At 54.2% G+C, this 22,892-nt stretch overlaps 1 protein-coding gene across 10 annotated transcripts in view; it reads right to left on the bottom strand.

Moving 5' to 3' along the window:
• LOC123364363 (paired box protein Pax-8-like) overlaps positions 1-16,082 on the bottom strand; it is a 41,901-nt gene extending 25,819 nt beyond the window's left edge. For all 10 annotated transcript variants that reach the window (XM_045006429.1, XM_045006433.1, XM_045006431.1 and 7 more), the window contains exons 1-2: positions 15,972-16,082; positions 15,500-15,672 (exon numbers count right to left, since the gene is read on the bottom strand). In XM_045006429.1, the coding sequence (XP_044862364.1) occupies positions 15,500-15,524 (25 nt within the window). In that variant the 5' untranslated portion in view covers positions 15,525-15,672; positions 15,972-16,082. The remainder of the gene's footprint in view (positions 1-15,499; positions 15,673-15,971) is intronic.
• Between the last annotated feature and the right edge of the window lie 6,810 nt (positions 16,083-22,892).

Raw genomic sequence — 22,892 nt, 5'->3', positions numbered from 1 at the left:
GTACGGGCAGCTATAGGGTGCAGCGTAGGTTTGCATGGCTAGGCAGAGAAGTGTAGTAATCCTGGCCCCGGCACCAGCTGCACTTTCAACCGAGAGGGTAAGGCTAGGGCGGGCAGCTGTGATGCGGCAGCAGAGAATGTGGCCCTGGGAGAGGAAGCTGCCCGCAAGGAGCCAGGTGGTGAGGAGTACGGAGCGTACGACAGGTGAGGTTGATCCCTGGGACCCTGACAGAGGGGTACCATTCGGGCGCCTGGGGACCAGGCGTGGCCATCCGGAGGGGGAGCTGTTGGAAGGGGGTGTGGAATCAAAGGAGCAACGCACGCCAGAGAGAGGTGAGGCAAAGCCGGACTTTGCAGCCAGGGGGAGGGTGGAGTCCCCCTTGGGGCGATGGGTTGCAGTGCTGACAAACGTCTTGTACTGCAATGAGACAAGGTGGGTGAAGAAAGATCTTTTATTGGCCCAGCTCCTGGCGGGGAGAGAGCCCAGCTTTCGAGACATGCAGAGTAAATTTACAGTTTATTTTCCTAACCTAGCATTCGGTGACACTAGATGTTATTTATTTTCTGTTCTTGTTCCACCAAATTTCTGGGTTTTTCCTTTATATGGTTTAAAACTGGAAGTTCGCTCCATTGTCCTGGTTTGCCAGAAGCTGGGAATGGGCGACAGGGGGTGGATCACTTGATGATTCCCTGTTCTGTTCATTCCCTCTGGGGCACCTGGCACTGGCCACTGTTTGCAGACAGGACACTGGGCTGGATGGACCTTTGGTCTGGCTGCTCTTACGTTCTTATGTTCCTCTCCTCCCATAGGCACCGCCAGGCTGAGGCCTGAGTCGCTGCATAAGCACCAGCGTAAGGTTTGAAGATCATCGCAAGGATTTTGTCAGACTCCTGCGGGAAGCCCGGCCGTGGTGCAGCATTGGTAGACAGATTTCTGTGGTACATACACACATGGGGGGGGGAATCCATGTGGTAGGGACACAAGAACTCAGGCCCAAGTAGCCAGTGGCCGGTTGTTCCAATGACCTCAGCACCTTGGGCATGGAGCGTTGGAAAAGCTGCGGGTGCTGATTTAGAGCTGGTCACAACTGTTCTGCCTACATTCCCCCCCAACACACACACACACATCTGAAAATGGCCTTCTGACCCAGGAAAAGGGTGATCTGCCCAAATAATCCCATTTGGGGAAAAAAAAAAATTGTTCATTCAGCAAACCCCAAAAGTCAACCAAAGACCAGCGTTTTTTGGGATTGAACGAAATGGTTTAAATGCAGATGGTTTGGTTTAAACAACAACAGGGGATTTGAAAAAAAAATCAAATGACCCTGCCCAAAAAAACCAGGAAAAGTCAAAGAAAAGGTTTTTCAGTGAATTTTTTTATGGGGGAGGGGGATCATGTCCCGAGCAGCTGCCATGTTGAGCAGGGAAAATCTAAGTCTCCCTGGAACCCAAGAGCCATGCCCAGTGTGATGGGGGGGGGGGGGGCGGGAATCATCAATGAACAGTTGTGTTTCGAGGGGGGTTCCACAGGGATAGGTTGGTGGCTCTCCACATAATTTGTTTGCCGTTGCCGTAGAAGACAACATAAAATGCTCACTCAGAAAGTTTGCAGATGACGCCAAGCTTGGGGGAGTGGGAGATACTGACGAGGAGGGGTCACTGATACAGAGCGAGCTGGGGCACTGGTAAGCTGGACACTAGCAAACACTACAACTAAATGCAAGGTGGTCCATCCAGGAACAAAGATTGCGGGTCATACTGACAGGCTGGGGGGCTCTATCCTGGAAGCAGGGACTCTGAAACAAATGTGGGTGTCATGGTGGAGAATCTGCTGAACACAAGCTCCCTGGGCGATGCTGGGGCCAAAAGGACTGATGTGACCCTGGGATGTGTAAACAAGGGAATCTCAAGTAGGAGCAGAGCGGTGATTTTGCCTCCGGGTTTGGCACTGGTGCGACCGCTGCTGGGATCCGTTGCCCAGTTCTGGTGCCCACAATTTAAGCAGGATGTTGATAATGGGGGAGGGTTTTCAGCAGAGCCAGAAGAATGGTTAAAAGCTTGGACAACCTGCCATCGACCCCAGGAGCTCCATCTATTGAGCTTCTCAAAGAGACCGTCAAGGGGGACCTGGATCCCAATCTGTCAGTATCTACAGAAATTGGTACCAGAGGGGTCTTCAGTCTAAGGCCTGACACGATCCGCTGGCTGCAGGTCAAAGCTCGACACATTGAGACTAGAAATAAAGTGCAAATTGTGACCAGTGAGGGTCACTAGCCATTGGAGCGACTTCCCAAGGGCCTGGCGTGTTCTCCAGCACCCTCCTTTGCTAACTGCTCTGCGCCAGTTCAAAGAGGGATCAACTCGGGGATCGGGCGGTTGGACTAGCTGGTTCCATAGCTCTGTCTGGCCTAACAGTCTCCGACTCGATATACCACCCCCAGCCCCGCTCCAAGTAACATAAGGTCAGCTGGGTGGGAGTAGGGAGCTGGAGGCACCAGTAATGCTTAGAGGTGTTCAGTGAGGGACGTGAAAGCGGGTGACATACAGGGGCTGGCTGAGATGATCACAGAGGCTGGGGAGGTTGGGGTACAGTGCTTGGGAAGGGAGGTGGGGAAGGGGGTTGGGGAGGGGAAGTGGAATTGGGAGACAGAGCCTGGGGGGTTCTGGGAGGGTGTCCAGGGGTGGGGAGCGAGGGATGGAATACAGGGAATGGGGGACACAGGGGTGGGGAAGGGGAGCTTGAATACCAACCATGGAGGGGGTGGTACAGAGAAGTGCCATTAACTCTCCAGAGCAGAGTTTTTTCCATCTGGCCAGCCCCTAGTGGTCAAACCCATGAACCAGACGCCCCAAAATGACAAACCACAAGGGTTTTTGCAATGCCAAAGGTGGGGGTCCTTTTGTCTTTGCTTTTGGGGCGGGGGCTGGGGCCACATTCTAGCTGCCCTCTGCAAACAGGCACGCTGGAGCAGAGACTCCCCTGGCTCCGGGAGCTGGGGCTTTACGAAACACCCCAAAGAGAGGGGGGGCAAACCCCCAGAGGCTGCTGGGCTTGTGCAGGATGAGCCTGGCTGGGTCAGGGAGGGCTCCCCATGATGTTGGGGGGGTCAGGATGTAGGGCAGGCCCCTGGTGGGTGGGGGAGCTGGGATCTCAGCACTCAGGGGGGCGCCTGGGAGGATGTAGCCTGTTTCTGGGGGTTCCGTGCAGCGTGAGAGCCAACACATGGGGAGGCTCTGAGCAGGGGCCTGTTCCTCTGCGAAGCCAGACTGTTTTCCCGCCCCGCCAGCCCCAGGGCAGCCAGGAGTTAATTTAAAGGGGACTCAGTTTGGGATGGGTGGTGGGGGTGAGAGGGGGGCGAATGGTGAGAGGAAACCATATTAATAGAGAAACGGGGGGGGGGGCGCATTAGAGAGACAAAGAGGAAATCAGGCCGGAGCAATAGAGAAGTAAAATCTAATATCAACGAGGGAGAAATAAATGGAGATTAGGGTGAGCAAATTAGCTGTAATGGGCTCGGCACTAATACAAGAATAACAGGAGAGGGGAGAATGCCTCAGAGGGGCACCAGGCTGCGGAGCTGGAGCACTCATGCGGGCAAGAACGATTATGCAGGGGAGGCGAGATGCAGAGCGGGGCGGGGAAGAGAAAGAGGGGGGCAGCTGGCGGCCAGGCAGTGGGTGTGCATGGAGAGGAGGGCACCACGCAATGGCGCAGGGCTGGGGTGCACTGCCCGGCCGGTGGCTCTGTGCGGGGCGCAGGGTGGAGGTGCACTGCCCGGCTGGCTGCTGCACTGCACTATCTTTTAGCTGAGCCCATATCTTGCAATGATTCCCCACCCAACTCCTGGGCTGGCCCAGAGACCCCATACGGGGTGGCCCCAGAGCAGGGGGCACTCCACAGCACTGTGGGCATAAGGCAAAAAGGCCTCTCAGAATCTGTCCCTGAAGGGGGGGTCTGTTAGGGCCTGATCCTGTGAGGTGCCAGCTCCCCTCACTCACTGGAAGGGGTGCTGCGCCCTACAGAGCCGGGACCAGCAACGGGGACCCTTATTGCTCCCCCTGATGATCACACCAACAGGGCTATCTACCCATCTGTCCAGCCATCATCATAATAGAATCATACAACATCAGAGTTGGAAGGGACCTCAGGAGGTATCTAGTCCAACCCCCTGCTCAAAGCAGGACCAACCCCAACTAAATTATCCCAGCCAGGGCTTTGTCAAGCCGGGCCATAAAAACCTCTAAGGAAGGAGATTCCACCACCTCCCTAGGTAACCCATCCCAGTGCTTCACCACCCTCCTAGTGAAATAGTGTTTCCTAATCCCAGCCTAAACCTCCCCCACTGCAACTTGAGACCATTATTCCTTGTTCTGTCATCTGCTACTACTGAAAACAGCTGATCTCCATCCTCTTTGGAACCCCCCTTCAGGTAGTTGAAGGCTGCTATCAAATTCCACCTCACCCTTCTCTTCTGCAGACTAAATAAGCCCAGTTCCCTCAGCCTCTCCTCATAAGTTATGTGCTCCAGCCCCCTGATCATTTTTGTTGCCCTCCACTGGACTCTCTCCAATTTGTCCACATCCTCGATCTGCTGGCAATGCTCCTACTAATGCAGCCCAATGTACCACTAGCCTTCTTGGCAGCAAGGGCACACTGCTGACTCATATCCAGCTTCTTATCCAGCTTCTCTTCCACTGTAATTCCCAGGTCCTTTTCTGCAGAACTACTGCATAGCCAGTCGGTCCCCAACCAGTAGTGGTGCAAGGGATTCTTCCATCCTAAGTGCAAAACTCTGCACTTGTCCTTGTTGAACCTCATCAGGTTTCTTTTGGCCCAATCCTCCAATTTGGCTAGGTCACTCTGGACCCTATCCCTACCCTCCAATGTTTCTATCTCCCCCTCAGCTTAGTGTCATCTGCGTACTTGCTGAGGGTGCAGTCCATCCCATGATCCAGATCATTAATGAAGATGTTGAACAAAACCGGCCCCAGGACCGACCCTTGGGGCACTCCGCTTGATACCCACTGCCAACTAGACATGGAGCCATTGATCACTACCCATTGACCCCGACGATCTAGCCAGCTTTCTATCCACCTTATAGTCGATTCATCCAGCCCATACTCCTTTAACTTCCTGGCAAGAATACTGTGGGAGACCGTAACAAAAGCTTTGATAAAGTCAAGATATATAACGTCAACTGCTTTCCCCTCATCCACAGACCCAGTTATCTCACCATAGAAGGCAATCAGGTTGGTCAGGCATGACTTGCCCTTGGTGAATCCATGCTGACTGCTCCTGATCACTTTCCTCTCCTTTAAGTGTTTCAGAATTGATTCCTTGAGGACCTGCTCCATGATTTTTCCAGGGACTGAGGTGAGGCTGAGCGGTCTAGTTCCCCAGATCCTCCTTCTTCCTTTTTACAATTTGGTCTGAACATGTATCAGTCAGCCACTTATCAAGCCATTCAATCTGAGCCCCCTCGATTTTATATTGTTCCAGATTCTTGATCAAAATGTCAGCACGAGGTCACACATCTTAGAGGAGTATAAGTATATTACAACACCACTATTCACGTTACCATTCGATCTTGTATTTTCATTTTTAAAATATACAAAGTGTATTTGACAGGATCTGTTTTCCATAAACCCACACTGATTGGCATTAATTACATTACCTTCCTTTAATCTTTATTAAAGGAGTACCAGATTGGCCACCACACTATTTTGCTGATGTCAGGCTGACAGGCCTGTAACTCCCTAAGTTGTCCCCTTTTTAAATATTGGCACAACATTAGCCTTCTTCCAGCCTTCTGGAACTTCCCCAGTGCTCCATGACTTAACAACAAAAATCAGCACCAATTGGCCAGGAAGTGCCTTGGCCAGCTCTTTGGAAACTCTTGGGTGCAAGTCCTCTGCCCCTGCTGATTTAAAGAGGTTTGACTTTAGTAGTTGCTGTTTGACATCCACCTGAGCCACTGTTGGAGAGGAGAGTATTTCGTCATCTTATGATATGAATACTTCATCCAGCTCTTTTCCAAATACAGAACAGAAATATTTATTGAAAAGTCTGCTGCAGGGACACACAGTAAGAGAACACCTCTCCCTCTCAGCCCTCCAGCTGAGACAACAGACATTGCAAAAGGCTGATTTTCAGAGGACAGGGCTCGGGGATTCCCAGACATCCTTCCAGGCCATGAGCCATCTTGGCTGTAGAGTGCAGTCTGTTGGACAGATCCAGCTATCTTGTCACATCGGCCTCTGAGACGCCAAGAGCTCTGTCCCAGCTTTGCTCCAACCAAACACTCCACGGCACTTTGCTTCCATGACACTAAGTGACCCCATTCAAACGGGGAGTGGAGGTCGCTGGCGGGTGGGTTCATCCGCAGTCTATGTTGGGGGCCAGTTGGGGTCAGGGATAGCCCTGGGGGGAGGGAGGGGCGGAGGTCAAGCTACAGGGGACAATTCAGGGGTCTTGCTTTCTGCCCTGCAGGACCTGATCCAAGCCCATGGACTGCAAGTCCATCCACTGAGCTCGGTGGGCTGTGGATCAGGCACTGCGGAGGTGACACATGGACCTCCAGCCCTGCTTCCACTGTTGCCTCGGCAAATGCAGTAGCATGGCTGGTGCAGCCGCTGGTAAGGTCTAGTGCTGCCCAAATGTCAGGGGGGTGGCCAAGCCATCCGGGCCCGGAGCGGAGCTGGGTCAGAGCCAATAGCTGCCAGAGGTAAGGACGTGCTGCTAGCCAGGAGCTGGCTGTGACAAGAGTGGCACAGAACCTCTGCGTGGTGGCGTCGGGGGCAGGCCACAGCAGGCTGGCATGGCCAGGAGGACGTGGCCTTAGCAGGGGGCATGGGCCTCCACTGAGATCAGGGTTCCCACTGTGCCAGGTGCTGCCCAGACACATAGGGAGAGGCTGCTTCAAACAGCTCGCAGTCTGAACTGATGAGGGCTGGGAGGGGAAACCGAGGCACGGGAGAGGGACTGGGGCTTGCCCATGGTCACCTGGCAGGGCCTATCCCTGCTAGAGAGGCCTCCATAGTACAGGGAGCAGCGGAGGGGTCTGCTCTGGGGCGGATGGAGAGAGGCGTGTGGCCCCCTTCCCAGTGGGAAGGCAAGACGTCATGCGCCATTCAAATGCCTTTAACATGAAAAGCTGAAGCTTTCCTCCAGCCCCATAGCTGAACGTCCCAGACCCCGCTGTGATGCCTGGCTCCCCCCGTCCGCAGCCAGCGGCCACCCCAACCTCACACTCAGCCCCGCCACCCCAAATACTGACCCCAGCCCCGGCATCCACCAGCCCCCACCATTCCCAGCGACAACCTCCAGCACCGGCCAAGCTGCCCCACTCGCCCCAGACCCAGCTCCAGTGCCTGCCAGCTCCTTTGCCTTCCCCCAGCCGTACACCTGGCCCTCAGAGTGGCGCTGCCCTGGGCAGGGAGCAGAGGCCCGGGGGGCACAGCTCCAGCTGGGGGAGCAGGGAGCTTTGCCCCTAAGAATCCGATCTGGAAACTCCAGTTGGACTTGGCTGAATAAGGGGAGCAAGAGCAAGGCCAAAACTTGTGTCCCACTCCCAGCTCTGTCACAGACCAGCTGGGTCAGGCCCCCCCCCCCCCGCCCCGTGTCTCAGTTTCCCCCACCTGTACCATGGGGGATGGGCAGGGGAGGGAGATTCCATTGGGTCCCAGCAGAGCTCTGGGCTGTTTTGAACAAACCCTGTCGCCCCTACCCGAGACGGCAGCTGCCCCACAACCCCAGGCAAAGCCCTGGCAATGCCCTGGTGCAAATCAGGCGAAGCCCCATAGAAATCAGTGCTGTCCCTAGAAGCAGAATCCGGCCTGCGACTCCACAGCCCCGGAGCGACGAGCGTTGCGCTGCACAGCCCCGTTCGACGCTCGGCCGGCGCGCATCGGCCCCAGCGGGTCTCCGGGGACCATTAACACTGATGAGCTCAGCTCTCGGGCCCAGCAGCCGTGAAGGAGCCTGGCTTTTCCCTTCCCAGAGAACATTTAACGCCAGTCAAAGGGACTCAGGAACAACCCCCGAGAGCCCTGTGGTACATCGCCCAATGCCCCCTGGCCACAGGCTCCCCAGACCGCCCCTAGAGCAGTGGTTCACGACCTTTTTTCATTTGTGGACCCCTAACAAATTCCGAAGGGAGGCACAGACCCCTTTGGAAAGCTCTGGTCTGCAGCTGTCGTTAAGAGTCTGTTCAGTGAGTTTTCAGCCTAAGCCCGCAGGGATCTGCGGAGCCCAGACTGAGAACCCCAGCCCTAGACATCGCCCCGGCGCACGACCCCGCTTGGCTCCATTTCACTGCGTGGATGCAGAGCCGCCCGCTAGCCTCGCCAGGCACCTACGTGAGGCAGTTCCCTGGTCCGTTGCTCTTGGTCCTGGGGGTTTTCGTGCCACACAATCACGGCCCCGTGGTGCAGCATGACCCCGTCCCGGGACAGCACGTGGCAGCGCGTCGCTGCATGGGCCATGTGTCATCCCAGCATCCCCTTGGGCCACGTCCTAGTCTGAGGCCTAATGATTGTTGCAGGTCTGTGCCAGAGCCTGCGTACACGTGGGCCCCACCTCAGGGAAGCCCCAGCCCCAGGGCCGAGCCTTCTGACACTTGTGCATGGGAGGGACTCTGCTCCATCCCCTGACGCCAGTAGGATCACCCTGGGCAGGCTCGGGCCCTCGCTGCAATGAGCGGAGTCTTGCTGAATCACACCAACTCCGCAGCTCCTTGCCTGATCCTTACCTGGGGGAGTAAGGGCTGCAGGGTTCACTCCTCTACTCTACTTTCGGCTGGAGATTACCTCACAGCATCCCAGGGGCACCCCCTTATGGCAGAAAGCTGCCCCAGCCCAGCCCAGCTGCTCCCCACAGGGCACTGGCTCCAGAGGCTGCAGATCACCCAGGGGTGGGTGTTTCAGGGGTGGCCCAGGTATCTCCATTCCCCTCTTCCCTTTGAACGTGGCAGGGAGGAGGAGGGGGGGATTTGTGTGGCGTTGTGATTAGAGGGCCAGATCTTTAAATCAGCAACTCTCCCTGACTGCACCCGGGATTTCAAAAATAGGGGGGTGATTTTCAAAAAGCACAAGGGTGGGGTGAGATGCATGGAGCCCTTTGACTTCCCCCAGGCCTGTGCTCCTCTCTGAAAATCTGCCCCATATTCGGCGCTATTATTACAGCCAGATAATAAGTGACAATGCATTACAGCCACCCAATTGCTCCATCACTGCCTGCTGAAGCCCCGTCTGTCTGTTTTGTACGATACCGGCTGCACCACAAGGTGATTTACGCAGATGTATTTCTCCCTCGATTCGTTCCAATTCCTGCCTTGTCTCAGAGAAAACATGCTACAGTGATGTTCCAGAGACCAGGGCCAGATCCTCAGCTGGTGTCAGTCACTGGGCATCTGCTGGAGCCAGCGGTGCGCAAGTTTGCACCAGCTGGGCGTCTCGCCCCCTCACATTGCTCCAGCTGGCAAAAATACGTGCAGCATTTTTCAAATATATTTTCGGGTCTGAAACCTATTTATTACCGTGCTGTGTGTCCACTCTCTCTCCCCAGAGGGGTGGGGAGTATAGGGATATCTATACATATGGGTGTGTTCATGATGTTGGCTGTGTTTGTGTATGTTAGACTGTGTGTATGTTGTGAGTTGGTGCATATCTGTATATTTGACTGTGTGTATCTAGACACACTGGGGGTGGGAAGGCGTTCATACAGAATTATGGGGGTCTGTGGATGCTGCAGCTGTCTGTATGTTGGCTGTGCACATAGTGGGTTGTGGATGCTGTGTCGGTTTGTCCATGTCTGTCTGGATGGATGGTGGGTGTAGGTTGGCGGTGTATGTCTATGGCTTTGTGTCTGTCTGTTCCAGTCTATGAATGTGTCTGTACAATTGCATTCTTTAGTATGAGGATCCGTGACTGTTGGTGTGTTGACAAGTGTATCCTGTACACTGGCGTGATGATGCATGTCAGTATCCTGGAGTGAGTGTGTGTGTGTGGATGTGTTGGCGTGTTGACACAGTGGTGCATGCATGGGCCATGGGGTGAGCAACTGGGGGCGTGCAGTGGGGAAGTGGGGAGGGGGGTGGGGGGGAGGGGTGCATGGAGGTGGCTGGGTGGGGGGTGCAATAGGGGGGTGGGGGCCCAGGGGGCGGGTCGGGGTGGGGGGGCACAGTGGTGGGGGGCACAGTGGTGCATGGGGTGGCTGGGTGGGGAGGTGCAGTGGTACATGGGGTTGGCTGGGTGGGGGTGCACTGATGAGGGTGGGGGTGCAATGGGGAGTGCAGTGGAGGGGTGGAGGTCACAGTGGTGCATGGGGGTGGCTGGGGCGGTGCAGTGTTTCATGTGTGACACACGGGTTGGGGGAACACAGTGGGGGGTGGCCTTACCTTCCCCGGTTGGGCCCCATGGCTCCCTGCTCCCCTGGGCTCAGACTGGGTTTTTAAAGCATTTTATGCCTTTTAAAAAACAACTCCCTCATTTCTCTGTGCCCAACCCCCGGCTCTGGGCCGTGAATGATTAAACCCTGGGCCTGGGCTTATGCTCCCCCTGCACCTGCATACCAGCACCCATTAATAATTACAGCAAGGCGAGGGCGGGCTGCCGAGTCCTGCTCCCATGGCACCAGAACCAAACCTACGCTCACCGCAGCCACCACAGGATCGGGCCCATGGACAAGAGGCCTGGTTCTTGTCCCTGCTCCCCAACTCCTTCAAAGGCAGGGGGGCTGCTTGGGTTGATGTAAATGACAAGGGAGAGAAGGATCAGGCCCGGGGCATTGGAACAGTTTGTACAGTGGGGGGGGGAGGGCTGAGAGCCACTGGATCAAACTAACCCTGCCCCCCAAGTTCCAGCACCCCTGCCTCAGAGCTGTGCCAGCAACAGCCTCAGCTGGTGATACTGGTCGCACTTGTTTGCCTTGGGGATCTGTCCCAGCCCCAGGAGAGGATTGGCTGCCATAGCCAGGTCGGTACAACTCTGCTGGCTACGCTCCCCCCGCAGACAAGGCCTCTCTTGTCTTTTAATGGAGTCGCTTGGGACGGGATTCACATGCGAGTCGTGCGGCGCGGTACACGTGTGTGCGATTGAGACCCGGGATGGAGATACGAGAGTGAGCAGCTACCTCCTGGCTATGCCCATGTCATAGAGCTGGGTGAGCGTTCTGCAATCCATGGTTTGTGGCTACATGATCTATCTGGGTGTCCTTCCTTATTCCTGCTCAGATGTAGGCCCTTGTGTTAGTGTGCGGTACACACCCACTGCTAGACTGCAGCTTGCTACACAGCTCCATATAAAATGTACACAGTTACAAACACAGGAGAACACAAGATAGCTTGCAATACACAGACACACACCCCACAGATACACAAGAGAATCCCAACTCACTTACACCGGTCTCTATAGCATAGATCAGGGATCAGCAACCTGTCAGAAGTGGTGTGCCGAATCTTCATTTATTCACTCTAATTTAAGGTTTCATGTGCCGGTAATACATGTTAATGTTTTTAGAAGGTCTCTTTCTACAAGTCTATAATATAGAACTAAACTATTGTTGTATGTAAAGTAAATAAGGTTTTTAAAATGTTTAAGAAGCTTCATTTAACATTAAATTAAAATGCAGAGCCCCCCAGACCGGTGGCCAGGACCCAGGCAGTGTGAGTGCCACTGAAAATCAGCTTGCGTGCTGCCTTCGGCACGTGTGCCATAGGTTGCCTACCCCTGGCATAGATACTGGTAGGCCTCTAGACATAAAACATACACAGCAGAGCTCTAATGTAGACACAGTAACACACATCTACCTCGCTATCTAGGCAGGTGTGCATATGTTTGTGTCTAGATAGAGAAATACCCAGTGATAAGAAATCACAGCTATGCAGCACCCAGGTCATTTCTTTGATGTATTTACTTGTTTGTCTGGTGTCGCTGTCCCTGCGCCCAGACATGAAGGACCCACCGCGCTCTGTCCTGCGATCACAGGATGCCTTTTCATATTTAACCCCTTCCCTCGGCAATCACACACACTCCTTTGGATGCATTTGCAGCCTCTTTGCCCCATTGTCTCAGGCCATATTTAAAAAAATAAAATCAGACGGACGTGTGGCAAGGTGACCCTTTAAAATTAATTAACCTTCCCCCTCCTTTCCCCCCGAACGTAACCCTAGATTTATGACAAGCTAATGAAAAACCCTGGGTAAACTAAGAAAAACAGAATAAATTCCTGAATGTGACTTCAAAAAAAGTGTCAGTCAAAAACAATTACTCCCCATCCATCATTGGGACAATTAAAGTGACAAAGCCTGAAAAGATACTTATCTTGAAACTAATTCAGGGGGTAGCTAAATTATCTCCTAATTAACTTTCATTGAGGACTTTTTCTTGCGGGGCTGGTGGGGGGGGGGGCGGAAGAGGACGAGAACCGTCTAAAAATAAATAAAAATAAAAATATCAGGCTGGGTCTTAGAACCTCCCCCCTCTCTGGATGGCCGGGGATTGTGCCTCTGGGGGCCTCGGATTACACGGGTGTCTTTTCAGTCTAACACCAGCCCCCCAATTCCCCGTGTCTCCCCGCTGAACTAAGCCGGGGCCTGGGGAAGCCCCGTGTATTGTAGCTCAGATTTCTTCTCCTTTCCTTTTTCAGATTCTTGCGCCCTATTTTTGGCCCTGCATAAAACACGAACCTGCCTGGAAAAGGGCTTTTGGTGCCAGTGTCCATTGTTTAGTTGGGATTTCCATTGCCCCTGTCCCAGCGGAGTCAGCCGGAAAAGAAGCACCAGCCGCTCGGGGAATTCCAGGTCCGAGCACAGTCCGATGTCTGAAGCGGGGCCGGGGGCGGTCACACTAACCCCCAAAGCCGCTAGCCGGGGAGTGAAGGAGCTGGCGAGGGGGAAAATGCACTGGCCAAACCCCCCGAACCACGGACAACTTGTGCCGGAGACGCTGGGCGCAGAATCGCCTGGAATCAATTTTTCTTTTTAAGAAAATGACACTTCCCACAATCCGGCCGCGCTTTGTAGGATCCCGGGGTTTGCTGCCGCTTGGGTTGGAATAGCGCTGGGGATGGAAACGGACCTGGGGGTGGCAGAGGGCAGCGCGGCTGGGTCGTTAAGGGGCTTCGTTGTTTTACAACGTGTCTGGCTTTTCCCCCCGGCGCAGGCCAGGCCAGCGGACATGGCATTGCGGTGACCTGCGGAGAGATTCGTTTCTCTCTAAACAAGGAAGCTCCCGAAGCAGAAACGAATCCTAGACTATCAGGGTTGGAAGGGAGCTCAGGAGGTATCTAGTCCAACCCCCTGCTCAAAGCAGGACCGATGCCCAGACAATTTTGCCCCAGATCCCTAAATTCACAACCCTGGCTTTAGCAGGCCAACGCTCAGACCACTGAGCGCTCCCTCCCCCCATTGACCGCTCGGAGTTTAGGGACCGATTTCGCGTGGGAGAAATAGATTTAGTTCCTCTCGGCTTTTCTTTGTTCCATGGCAAAGTCCCTGGATCGGTCTGATTTGTTTAAACTCAATTCGGCCTCGTGAGTCCGAATTGAGGCTCCACAGTGCAGCCCCCGCTATGTACCGGTTTACACCGGGCCGGCGGGAGGGCAGGAGAAGGAAAAGGGAAGCGAGGTCGCGAAGAGAAATGTGGGATTTAATGTGGAGGGGGAAGAAACACGTTCGGTGCATTTATTTTTAACGAAAAGAAAATAACCTGGACCCCCCCCCAGCCAGGGGCTGCTGGCAGAAAAATCGGGACCCGAGCTGAGCCCCGCGATCAGCACAAAGCCGGGCTCAGGTCTGATGTGCCAAGGGGCAGAGCAGATCCGAGTCCCTTCGCTACTGAAACCACACAACTAAAACATGCCCCGATCCGGATCAACGAGCCCCCGCTTCATGGAAACACACTGCTCGGGGCGGCAGCTCAGCCACTGACATTCTCACCAGTTACCTGGACCCGCCGGCTTTACACAAGAACCGGAGGGACACCGGCGTGTGTTACACAACAACCTGAATAGAGCGATACACCGATCCCTCAGTGCCCCGCTCCGACCCCGCGCTATTACATCTCACGCGTCCTTTACGGGGCTGGACTTTATCTTCGCCCGGAATTAATGGGAACTATCGATTGTGTCTCCGGGATCAATAGACGCGAAGCGCTCCCTGTAAATCCCCGTTTGTCTCCCTGCCTGCCTCGCACACACCCCTCCCTGGGCTAGTAGCTTCGGACAGACACAGGAGCTTGTGGGGCAAATAACCACGTGGATCCCCCCCCCCCGCCCCGGAAAAGGTGTCAAGCCGAAGCCCCCTGGCCCCGCCGCGTGTCCCCAAAGCAGCCGGCTTCCATCCCGTTCCCTGTCACCTCCGTGGGCCAGCAGGACCCGAAGCGGAGCCGGCCGAAGCGAAGGAAAAGTTCTGCAAACTCCCCGCTTCCCCAGCTCAGCCCCCCTTGTCCCCGGCCCGGGCTCCAGAGCCCGGCGTGGCTTTTGGCAGCCCGTGCGGGGGTTGCTTTTGTTTGCCAAGGGCTTTTCTCCATCCGTGCCAGCCCCTGCCCAGAGCCCCCTGCTTCCCGCGGGCGGCTCGTGTTTATTCCCACACCGGGCGAGGGAGCGGCGATTTCCCGGCACACTCGGATCCCCGCTGCCCCGACCCCGCATGTATTCGCCCCGCCAACTGTCCAGTCGATATTCAGCCCGGGCCGCCTCCTGCAGCGCTCTGCACAAATCAAGTGACTCGTCCACATGGCAGGATCTACGCCCGTGGTTCCCCTGCTTTCGGGGCGCCCGGCTGGGTTCATGTCTATATTTGAATGGGGAGATTTTAATGACACAATTACCCCGGGATTAACTGCGGGGTAGTTAAATCTGGGAGAGTTTTTTCTCCTTCTTTAGGAAAAAAATCCCACAATTCTCTCCCATTCAAATAAACTGTACTAGGCCCCGCGATAGCAGCCTCCGTCCTGCTAAGGGGGTTCGCTCGGGATGGAGGCTGCGTTCACTCCAGACCCTTGGTGAAGTGACTGGAAGCTCAGCACTCAGAAGGGGGCAAATTTGACTTTAAACTTTATTCCAATTCGATTTTCAACTGAAAATGCCCGTTTCAGCCTGGCCGCCCGAAGGGGAGATTTCCTTCTGCTCCGGGGTCTCGCTCCCCTTTGGGCGATTTCCCAAAGCGAGGGACCCGCGATCCATCAGCCATAGAAGGTACCAGGTAGCGTCACCGCAAAGCAAACGAGCCCGGGGGGAGAGAGACCCACAGACACACCCAGTATCGGGCTGGCCCGGCTCTCGGGCAGGGGAAGAAATGGCCCATCCACAGGAGACGGGAGGTGAGCTGCTGGAGGGGCGCATCTCGGGCGGAATCCCCCCCCCCTTGGAGCCAGCATTTCTCACACACCCCGAGCCCCGAGTCTTCCATCGCCAAGTGGGGTCGCAGCGAAGGCTCCGATCCAGCCCAGCGCGGGGATCGGCTGGAGGACGGAGGAGGCCCAGGCGGGGCAGATCTTACCTGATCGGATGGTGTTATGGGGCATGGCTGGTTAGGGGGCGGGGGAGATCGCCCCTCAGAAGGAAGGCGGGCAGCTGCTCCTGGCGGCAGATCTCTTCTTCCCAAGCAGGCGCTGGGCGCTGCAGGGGGGGTCACCTTTGGATCTCAACCCCCCACACAAATGTCTTGCAGGCCTGGAAAGGAGAGAAGGGGAAAATGAGACGCTGGAAATGGCCAGGAAACCCAGGCAGCCCCCTTCTGCAGCCAGGAGGGACCCAGGAGTCCGAGGCAGCCTCAGCTGTGGGATGCTTAGGGGTGAAAATCCAACCAGTTCTGGGAGATGGGGGGTCACAGCCCAACCCCCCTCCGCTAAGGGTCGCCCCCTTCACTTGGAAGAGCGATTTTACACCCCACCCCCCGAAATCTGGGCTCCCCCCGCCCCTGGGGAGCAGAGATCCGAGCACTCATGGGGGGGGGGCGGTGTTGCTGTTACCTGTTCGGCTGCAGCACCCGCCTCCAGCTGCCTGTCTCCGAGTACCCGCTCGGCGGGGGGAGGGGCGGGGGCAGCACCACCAGAAATCTCCGTTTGACTTTTGATTGCTTGGGAAGTTTTTTCCAATCAGAGTCATTTCCAGCCGGTTTTATCCCACGGGGTCCCCCCGAGAGCGGCCCGGCAGAGCGGAGAGGCGCGGGATTGGCTGGCTGGGGTTTTGGAGGGGGAGGGGGGTCATGGCTGAGTGGCTTGAAGAGTTAAAAAGAAAGACACAGGAGCCGGGGTTTGTAGACTAGGGAGGACTGGGGGGGGGGAGCCCCTCATACTGTCCCCCCCTCGCCTGGGCCAGGGCTTAGAGCCACGGGTCTGGGCAGATCTGGAGTGGTTAGCTCCAGATTGTCTAGTGCAAGCACATCCTTCCCTCAAGCCCAGGGATCTGTTCCCCTTGCAGGCTCCTGACCCAGCAAAGGTTCCAAGCCCAGAATCACTTCCACTCAGTGCCAGGTGCCAGTCCCTGCAGGTGGGGCCCGAGGAGAGCCCACAGGAGGGTGCAACCAGCTGGCAGGCCTGGCCCCAGCGAGCAAAGGCCAAGACCAGCCCTGGGTGAGCAGGTGTGTGCGGGATTGGGCTCTCCTGTCATGCCAACAGTGTTCAGGTGCAGTGATGGTGGGAAAGCGACAGCCTCCGGGAGATGCAGGCTGCTTTCCAAACTGCCAGCTTTGCCTGACCAGGGAGTGAGGAATCAGGATCAAACCGCTTGACCTTGAATCACTTGCCCTGAGACATCTGTGAGTGTGTGTATGTGTGTGTGTGCACACACATGCATGATGAGTGGGTGGGCGGGCACATGTATGATGAGTGTGTGGAAATGCACATGTATGGATGAGTGTGGGAGCATGCACACATATATGGTGAGGGTAGGATGGTTGGAGGTGATGATCTAGAAAAGGGCACAGTGTCATTATTGATAACATTTCACCACTCTTTCCACATGCTCCTTGCCCTGCCTGTGTCCCCTCTATGTTATGTTCCTGGCACACACCCCAGAGAGCAGCTTTATAAAATAGAAATCCTCTCAATGACACATAACTTTGTCACTTACAATCAAGCACACGCAAGAACCATAAAACAGAAAGAGGCAAAACAGGCTGCTCCCAAAGGCAGTGAGACGCAACACACCCCACCTTGATCTAGCAAGCTGGCTCGCTGCGGATTGATTCTGATCTCACCTTGCCCTGCAAAGCCCCCTACCTGCAAGAAGGACCAGGAAAACACCTGAGAATTTAAAGTGAGACATCACAACATTAATACTGTTTTCAATACACCTACACTGAGTCTCAGTTGCTGGGAAGTCGACGCTCACAAAGCAGGGAAGGGACTTGCCCAAAGTCACCCAGGGCCACAGCCAGGCACAAAACTCAACAGTTCCAATTCCCAGCCTGGCGCTCTGCCCGCTAGGACACTCTGCCTCCAGTCGGAGATATGGTTCAGTTTCCCTCCTGGCTTTTGTCTTGGTGTTTATACAACATTAGCTGTTCTGGGCGGGATTCTCCACTGCAGCTTGTGTGGGCCAGTTCTGCTCCCCTTGACGCCTGCCGCAACATTCCCCAGGGCTCAGCAGAGCCAGGCCCGTCAGTATACATCATAGCAATGTGGGTAGCTGTGGGACCTCCAGCTGTAGACAGGGACCCCATGGTGCTAGGCACTGTACGAACGCAACACAGAGAGAGGGGCTCCTGCCTTGTGCTGCCCCTCACCCTTGGAGAGCAGCACAGGTGCTAGGCCCAGCTCTGCCACTGGCCTGCTGGTTGACCTGAGGCAAGTCAGTGCCCTGTGCCTCATTTTCCCCATCTGTAGAATGGGGATAATGACAAAGCCCTCCTTTATTGTTCTCTGGAGCATGGCCCTGCATTGACTATAATAGGCTGCCCACTCAGGCCCAGGATCAGAGCTACAGACAAGCCAAAGTCCTTGCCCCAGGTGCCTTTCAATCTGTCCTGGAAACCGGTGAGAGACGGGGGAACCAAGGCCCTGTCAGCAAAGCCTGGCACTCTGGGAAGGGGGGCAGGATGGACGGGGTACTCAGCATGGGGGGAAGGTTGATAGAGTCTTGGGGGAGAGAGGTGGAGACTGGGTAGTGAATGGGACAGGACCAGGCCAAGGGTTCATAGGGTCTTGCAGGCATCACACCTGCCCTTTGGTGTCATTGCAGGGCACTGGTGTTACTGTCCCTTCCAAACTAACTGGGGTGGGGGGCGAGAGAAGCATGTGCCAGAGCCCCCAGTGCAGGAGGAGGGATTGCTGCATTCTGGGGAGCTCTGATGGCACCATCCCAGGGCATGTCCTGGTGCACAGCTGGCTGCCTGCCATGCTAGATGCCAGAGGGCCAGCTGGAATCCAGCACTTGCATGAGGCAGGGCTACATGCAGGGCACACCGTGGGGCACTGCAGAGCACATACCCTGTGCTGCATGACCATCCACACGCTGCGAGTGTGCTGGGCCCATAGCCCATCACAGCTGGGGTTGGGTGTCTGAGCTGCGGGTGGTGCTGGGAACCCAGGTCAGTGTTGTGCTGCGTCCCATGGCACATCATGCCAGGCCACATGCTCGGGGGCCCACCAGGATATCCCCGACATCACAAAGTGGTGACTGGCTCAGTTCTGGCTCTGCCCCTAGCTCCCTGCGGGACTCTGGACAAGTCACTTAATCTACTTGGGGCTGCATTGCTACCTGTACAATGGGGAAATTAGCGCTGCCTTGCCACACAGGGTGCATAAGACTAATGCCACTAAAAACTGTGAGGTGTCCAGACACCACGGTGATGGGGGCCGGATGACTAGATGGATATAGGTGGGTGGATGGGGATTGAAAGGTAGATAGAGGGGCTGTATACAGGGTTAGACAGACTGGGAGTAGGGGATGGATAGATAGATAGATAGAGGGGCTGTATGGGACTGGATGGATAGAGGTGTGTGTATGGGGAGGGAAGGATAGATAGAGAGGTGTGTATGGGGTTGGATAGACAAGAAGGAGGTTATGGAGATGGATAGAGAGATAAAGGGGGTGTTTGGGGCTGGATAGATGGGTGGAGTGTCTGGATGGATGGATGGATGGATGGATGGATAGAAGGAGTATCTGGGGATGGAAGGATACAAGGAATGTCTGGGAAGGGATGGATGGATGGATAGATGGATGGAAGGAGTGTTTGGGGATAGATGGATGGATAGAAGGAGTGGTGAGGGATGGATGGATGAATGGATAGAAGGACTGTCTGGGGATGGATGGAGGGAGGGAGGTTGTGTCTGGGGCCGGCTGGCTGGATGGATGGAAGGAGTGTCTGGGGATGGATGGAGGGAGGGAGGGAGGTTGTGTCTGGGGATGGATGGATGGGTGGATGGAAGAAGTTTCTGGGGATGGAGGTAGGTAGGTAGGTAGGTTGTGTCTGGGGATGGATGGATGGATGGATGGATGGAAGGACATGATAAAAGGGAGAGACATTTGCCATGCTCTCATTCTCTCTTCCACCTACATCTACAGACACCACCACCAAGTGACTGAAGCGCTAATCAAAGGGCAGAGCCTGGCTGAAGAGAAACTAGTCATCTTGTGGTGAGAAGCATCTAAGTTTGTAAGAACAATGAGGAGTCTGGTGGCACCTTAAAAACTAACCAATTTACTTGAGCATAAGCTTTCATGGGTAAAGAAACCACTTCTTCAGATGCATGGAGTGAAAATTACAGATACAGGCATAGACATACTGTCACATGAAGAGGAGGGAGTTACCTCACAAGTGGAGAGCCAGTGATAACAAGGCCAATGCAGCCAGGGTGGATGAGGTCCACTCCCAATAATTGATGAGGACGTGTCAATAACAAGAGAGGGAAAATTGCTTTTGTAGTGAGCCAGCCACTCCCAGTCCCTATTCAAATCCAAATTAATGGTGTTAAGTTTGCAAATGACTTGTAGCTCTGCAGTTTCTCTTTGAAGTCTGTTTTTGAAGTTTTTTTATTGAAGAATGGCTACGTTTAAATCTGTTATTGAATGTCCGGGGAGACTGAAGTGTTCTCCGACTGGCTTTTATATGTTACCATTCCTGATGTCTGATTTGTGTCCATTTATTCTTTTGTGTAGAGACTGTCCGGTCTGGCCAATGTACATGGCAGAGGGGCATTGCTGGCACATGGTGGCATATATCACATTGGTAGATGTGCAGGTGAATGAGCCCCTGATGGTGCGGCTGATGTGGTTGGGTTCTATGATGGTGTCGCTAGAGTAGATATGGAGACAGAGTAGGCAACGGAGTTTGTTACAGGGATTGGTTCCTTGGTCAGTGTTTCTGTGGTGTGGTGTGCAGTTGCTGGTGAGTATTTGCTTCAGGTTGGGGGGCTGTTTGTAAGCGAGGACTGGCCTGCCTCCCAAGCTCTGTGAGAGTGAGGGATTGTTTTCCAGGATAGGTTGTAGATCATTGATGACGTGCTGGAAAGGTTTTAGCTGAGGGCTGTATGTAATGGCCAATGATGTTCTGTTTTTTCCCTTGTTGGGCCTGTCCTGTAGTAGGTGACGTCTGAGTACCCGTCTCGCTCTGTCAATCTGTTTCCCCATTTCCCCGGATGGTATTGTAGTTTTAAGAATGCTTGATAAAGATCTTGTAGGTGTTTGTCTCTGGGTTTTTTACCCATGAAAGCTTATGCTCAAATAAATCTGTTAGTCTTGTGGATAAAGACTAACATGGCTACTCCTCTGATACTTACGTTTGTAAGGGCATTGAAAGCATTAAGATCAGCTTAGAATGTGTTTTGTTTTCATTTCATCTGATCAAATCTGACTTGTTATGCTCTGACTAATAATCACTTAAAATCTATCTTTATAGCTAATAAATCTGTTTGTTTATTCTACCTGAAGCAGTGTGTTTGGCTTGCAGTGTGTCAGAGACTCCCCTTGGGATAACAAGCCTGGTACAGATCAATTTCTTTGTTAAATTGACGAACTCATATAAGCTTGCAGTGTCCAGCAGGCGTAACTGGACCCTGCAAGATGGAGGTTCCTAGGGTTGTGTCTGGGACTGGAGATACTGGCTAGTGTCATTCGGTTGCAGGTAGTTGGGAGCAGCTTACATGCCAGAGCCTGTGTGTGAACAGCCCAGGAGTGGATAACACCAGAGGGGAATGTCATACACTCCTTTTATCCATCCCCAGACACTCCTTCCGTCTATCCATCCATCCATCCATCCATCCCCAGACACAACCTCCCTCCCCTGATACCCTACAAGGCCTGCTTTATAGGTAAGATCACGATTATATGAAAATGAGGAATATGGGGGTTACAATACGCTCCCCCAAGGTACAGAGCATCACATTTCCCCCCTTAGTTTACTGCAAGAGGGTTAGTCACAGACTAGCTCAAAGGCAGTTTGTGTTATAGTTCTCTGGGCACCCAGCCATCAAGGCCAGGAGGCAGTGTGCCTCAGTTTCCCCATTCACACACAGCAAACCAGGTTTTTTTATGTTTCTCTGCTGTGTTAAGCAGGTATTAATTGAAAAGTAGCATTATCATAAGGTTTAACATCTGTGTCAAAATTCTTATCCCCAAAACTTAACATTAATACCAACATTTTTATCAGAGATGGGTGTTTACATGTATTTTTATGATACCACGCCCTCTGTTCAGATATTCTAGTTTGAGGTTAGTTTGTTCATTACCCAGGGTGTCCTTTGACTCTCTCCCATGTAATCAGTCACTGGCTTTTCCTTCCCTCCAGTGTTCCCCTTTGCATGGGCTCTTAATTTAATCATGTTTCTGGAATTTTGGTGCCTCAGGGTCTGGCAAGATGGGTGTTCAGGGTGATCCTGCACATTGGCTGGCCCTTTGGGGAGCGGTCTCCCAACCCCAGGACTGTACATGTGCAGAAAATCCACCTCCCCTTTGGGGACACCCTGTGTTTCCCCCTCCCAGCACTGGGTCCTTCCCTGCCCCCTAGAGGGCTGTGATCTGTACTCTGTGAGCGAGGTGTGTTTACCCTTTGATCACATTCACCTTTTCCCAGCAGCTTTCCCATAACTGCTCCCTGTGTCTCACCAGCCTGGGAGAACACACACACACACACACACACACGCGCGCGCCAGTTGGGTCATTTGTATTCTGGCAAACTACCACCTGGCAATTTCCTGCTCCCAACTCCTCTGATTATCACAGGCGTTGGAGCTGCATCTTGATGTAAAGAGACACAGTTACTTTCCAAAAACCTATCAGAAGTAGCATCCTGAAAAACTGGGACCTGGATTGAGGTACCTCCGCCACCCCTTTCTCTGTCCCCAAGAAGTCAGCTGTGTGACTGCTCCTCGTCAGGAGGTCAGTTACACAGTTCCCTCTCAAAACCTGGGTCACAGGTTGAGTGTCCTGGGCATCCTGCCCCAAGTGACTAGTGAGGAGACATTCCTGTACCCCCACTATTCCTTCTCCAGTTTCCTCCTCTGGGCCCCCATCTAAGACACATTCCTCTGTGCTCCCTAGGAAGGGGTCTGTCTCTTGTTCATCTGCAGAACTCTGCCAGCAAACAACTGGGACAGTTTCCTTAATTCTGGACAACCCCTCTCCTGCCCCTGCGCCTGAGGGCACGTTGCCTTCTGCTGGAAAGGAGCTAGTCTCAGCCCCTCCCCTACTTGAAAGCACCTGGTTTCCCTGTGTTACAGAGTCACAGGAATCCTCACCCACCTCAGTGGTTTCTGAGATCCCCTGCCCCTTCTCTGGGCTCTCCTCTGGGACACATTTCTCTCTGCTCCCTAGAGCCCGGTTTGCCTCTGGTTCAGCCATGACCTGCTGGCAGCTAACAACCTGAACAGGTCTCTCTCTGGCTGACATTACAACCCCATCCCTTCCTGATGTGGTGTTGCCTCCAGCTGCAGTGCAGGAGTTGGTCTCAA

Source organism: Mauremys mutica, chromosome 2 (genome assembly GCF_020497125.1).
Source record: "Mauremys mutica isolate MM-2020 ecotype Southern chromosome 2, ASM2049712v1, whole genome shotgun sequence".
NCBI classification, from domain to species: domain Eukaryota; kingdom Metazoa; phylum Chordata; order Testudines; family Geoemydidae; genus Mauremys; species Mauremys mutica.
Note: the sequence above shows the minus strand (reverse complement) of the source record. Positions and strands in the feature narration are given on the sequence as shown.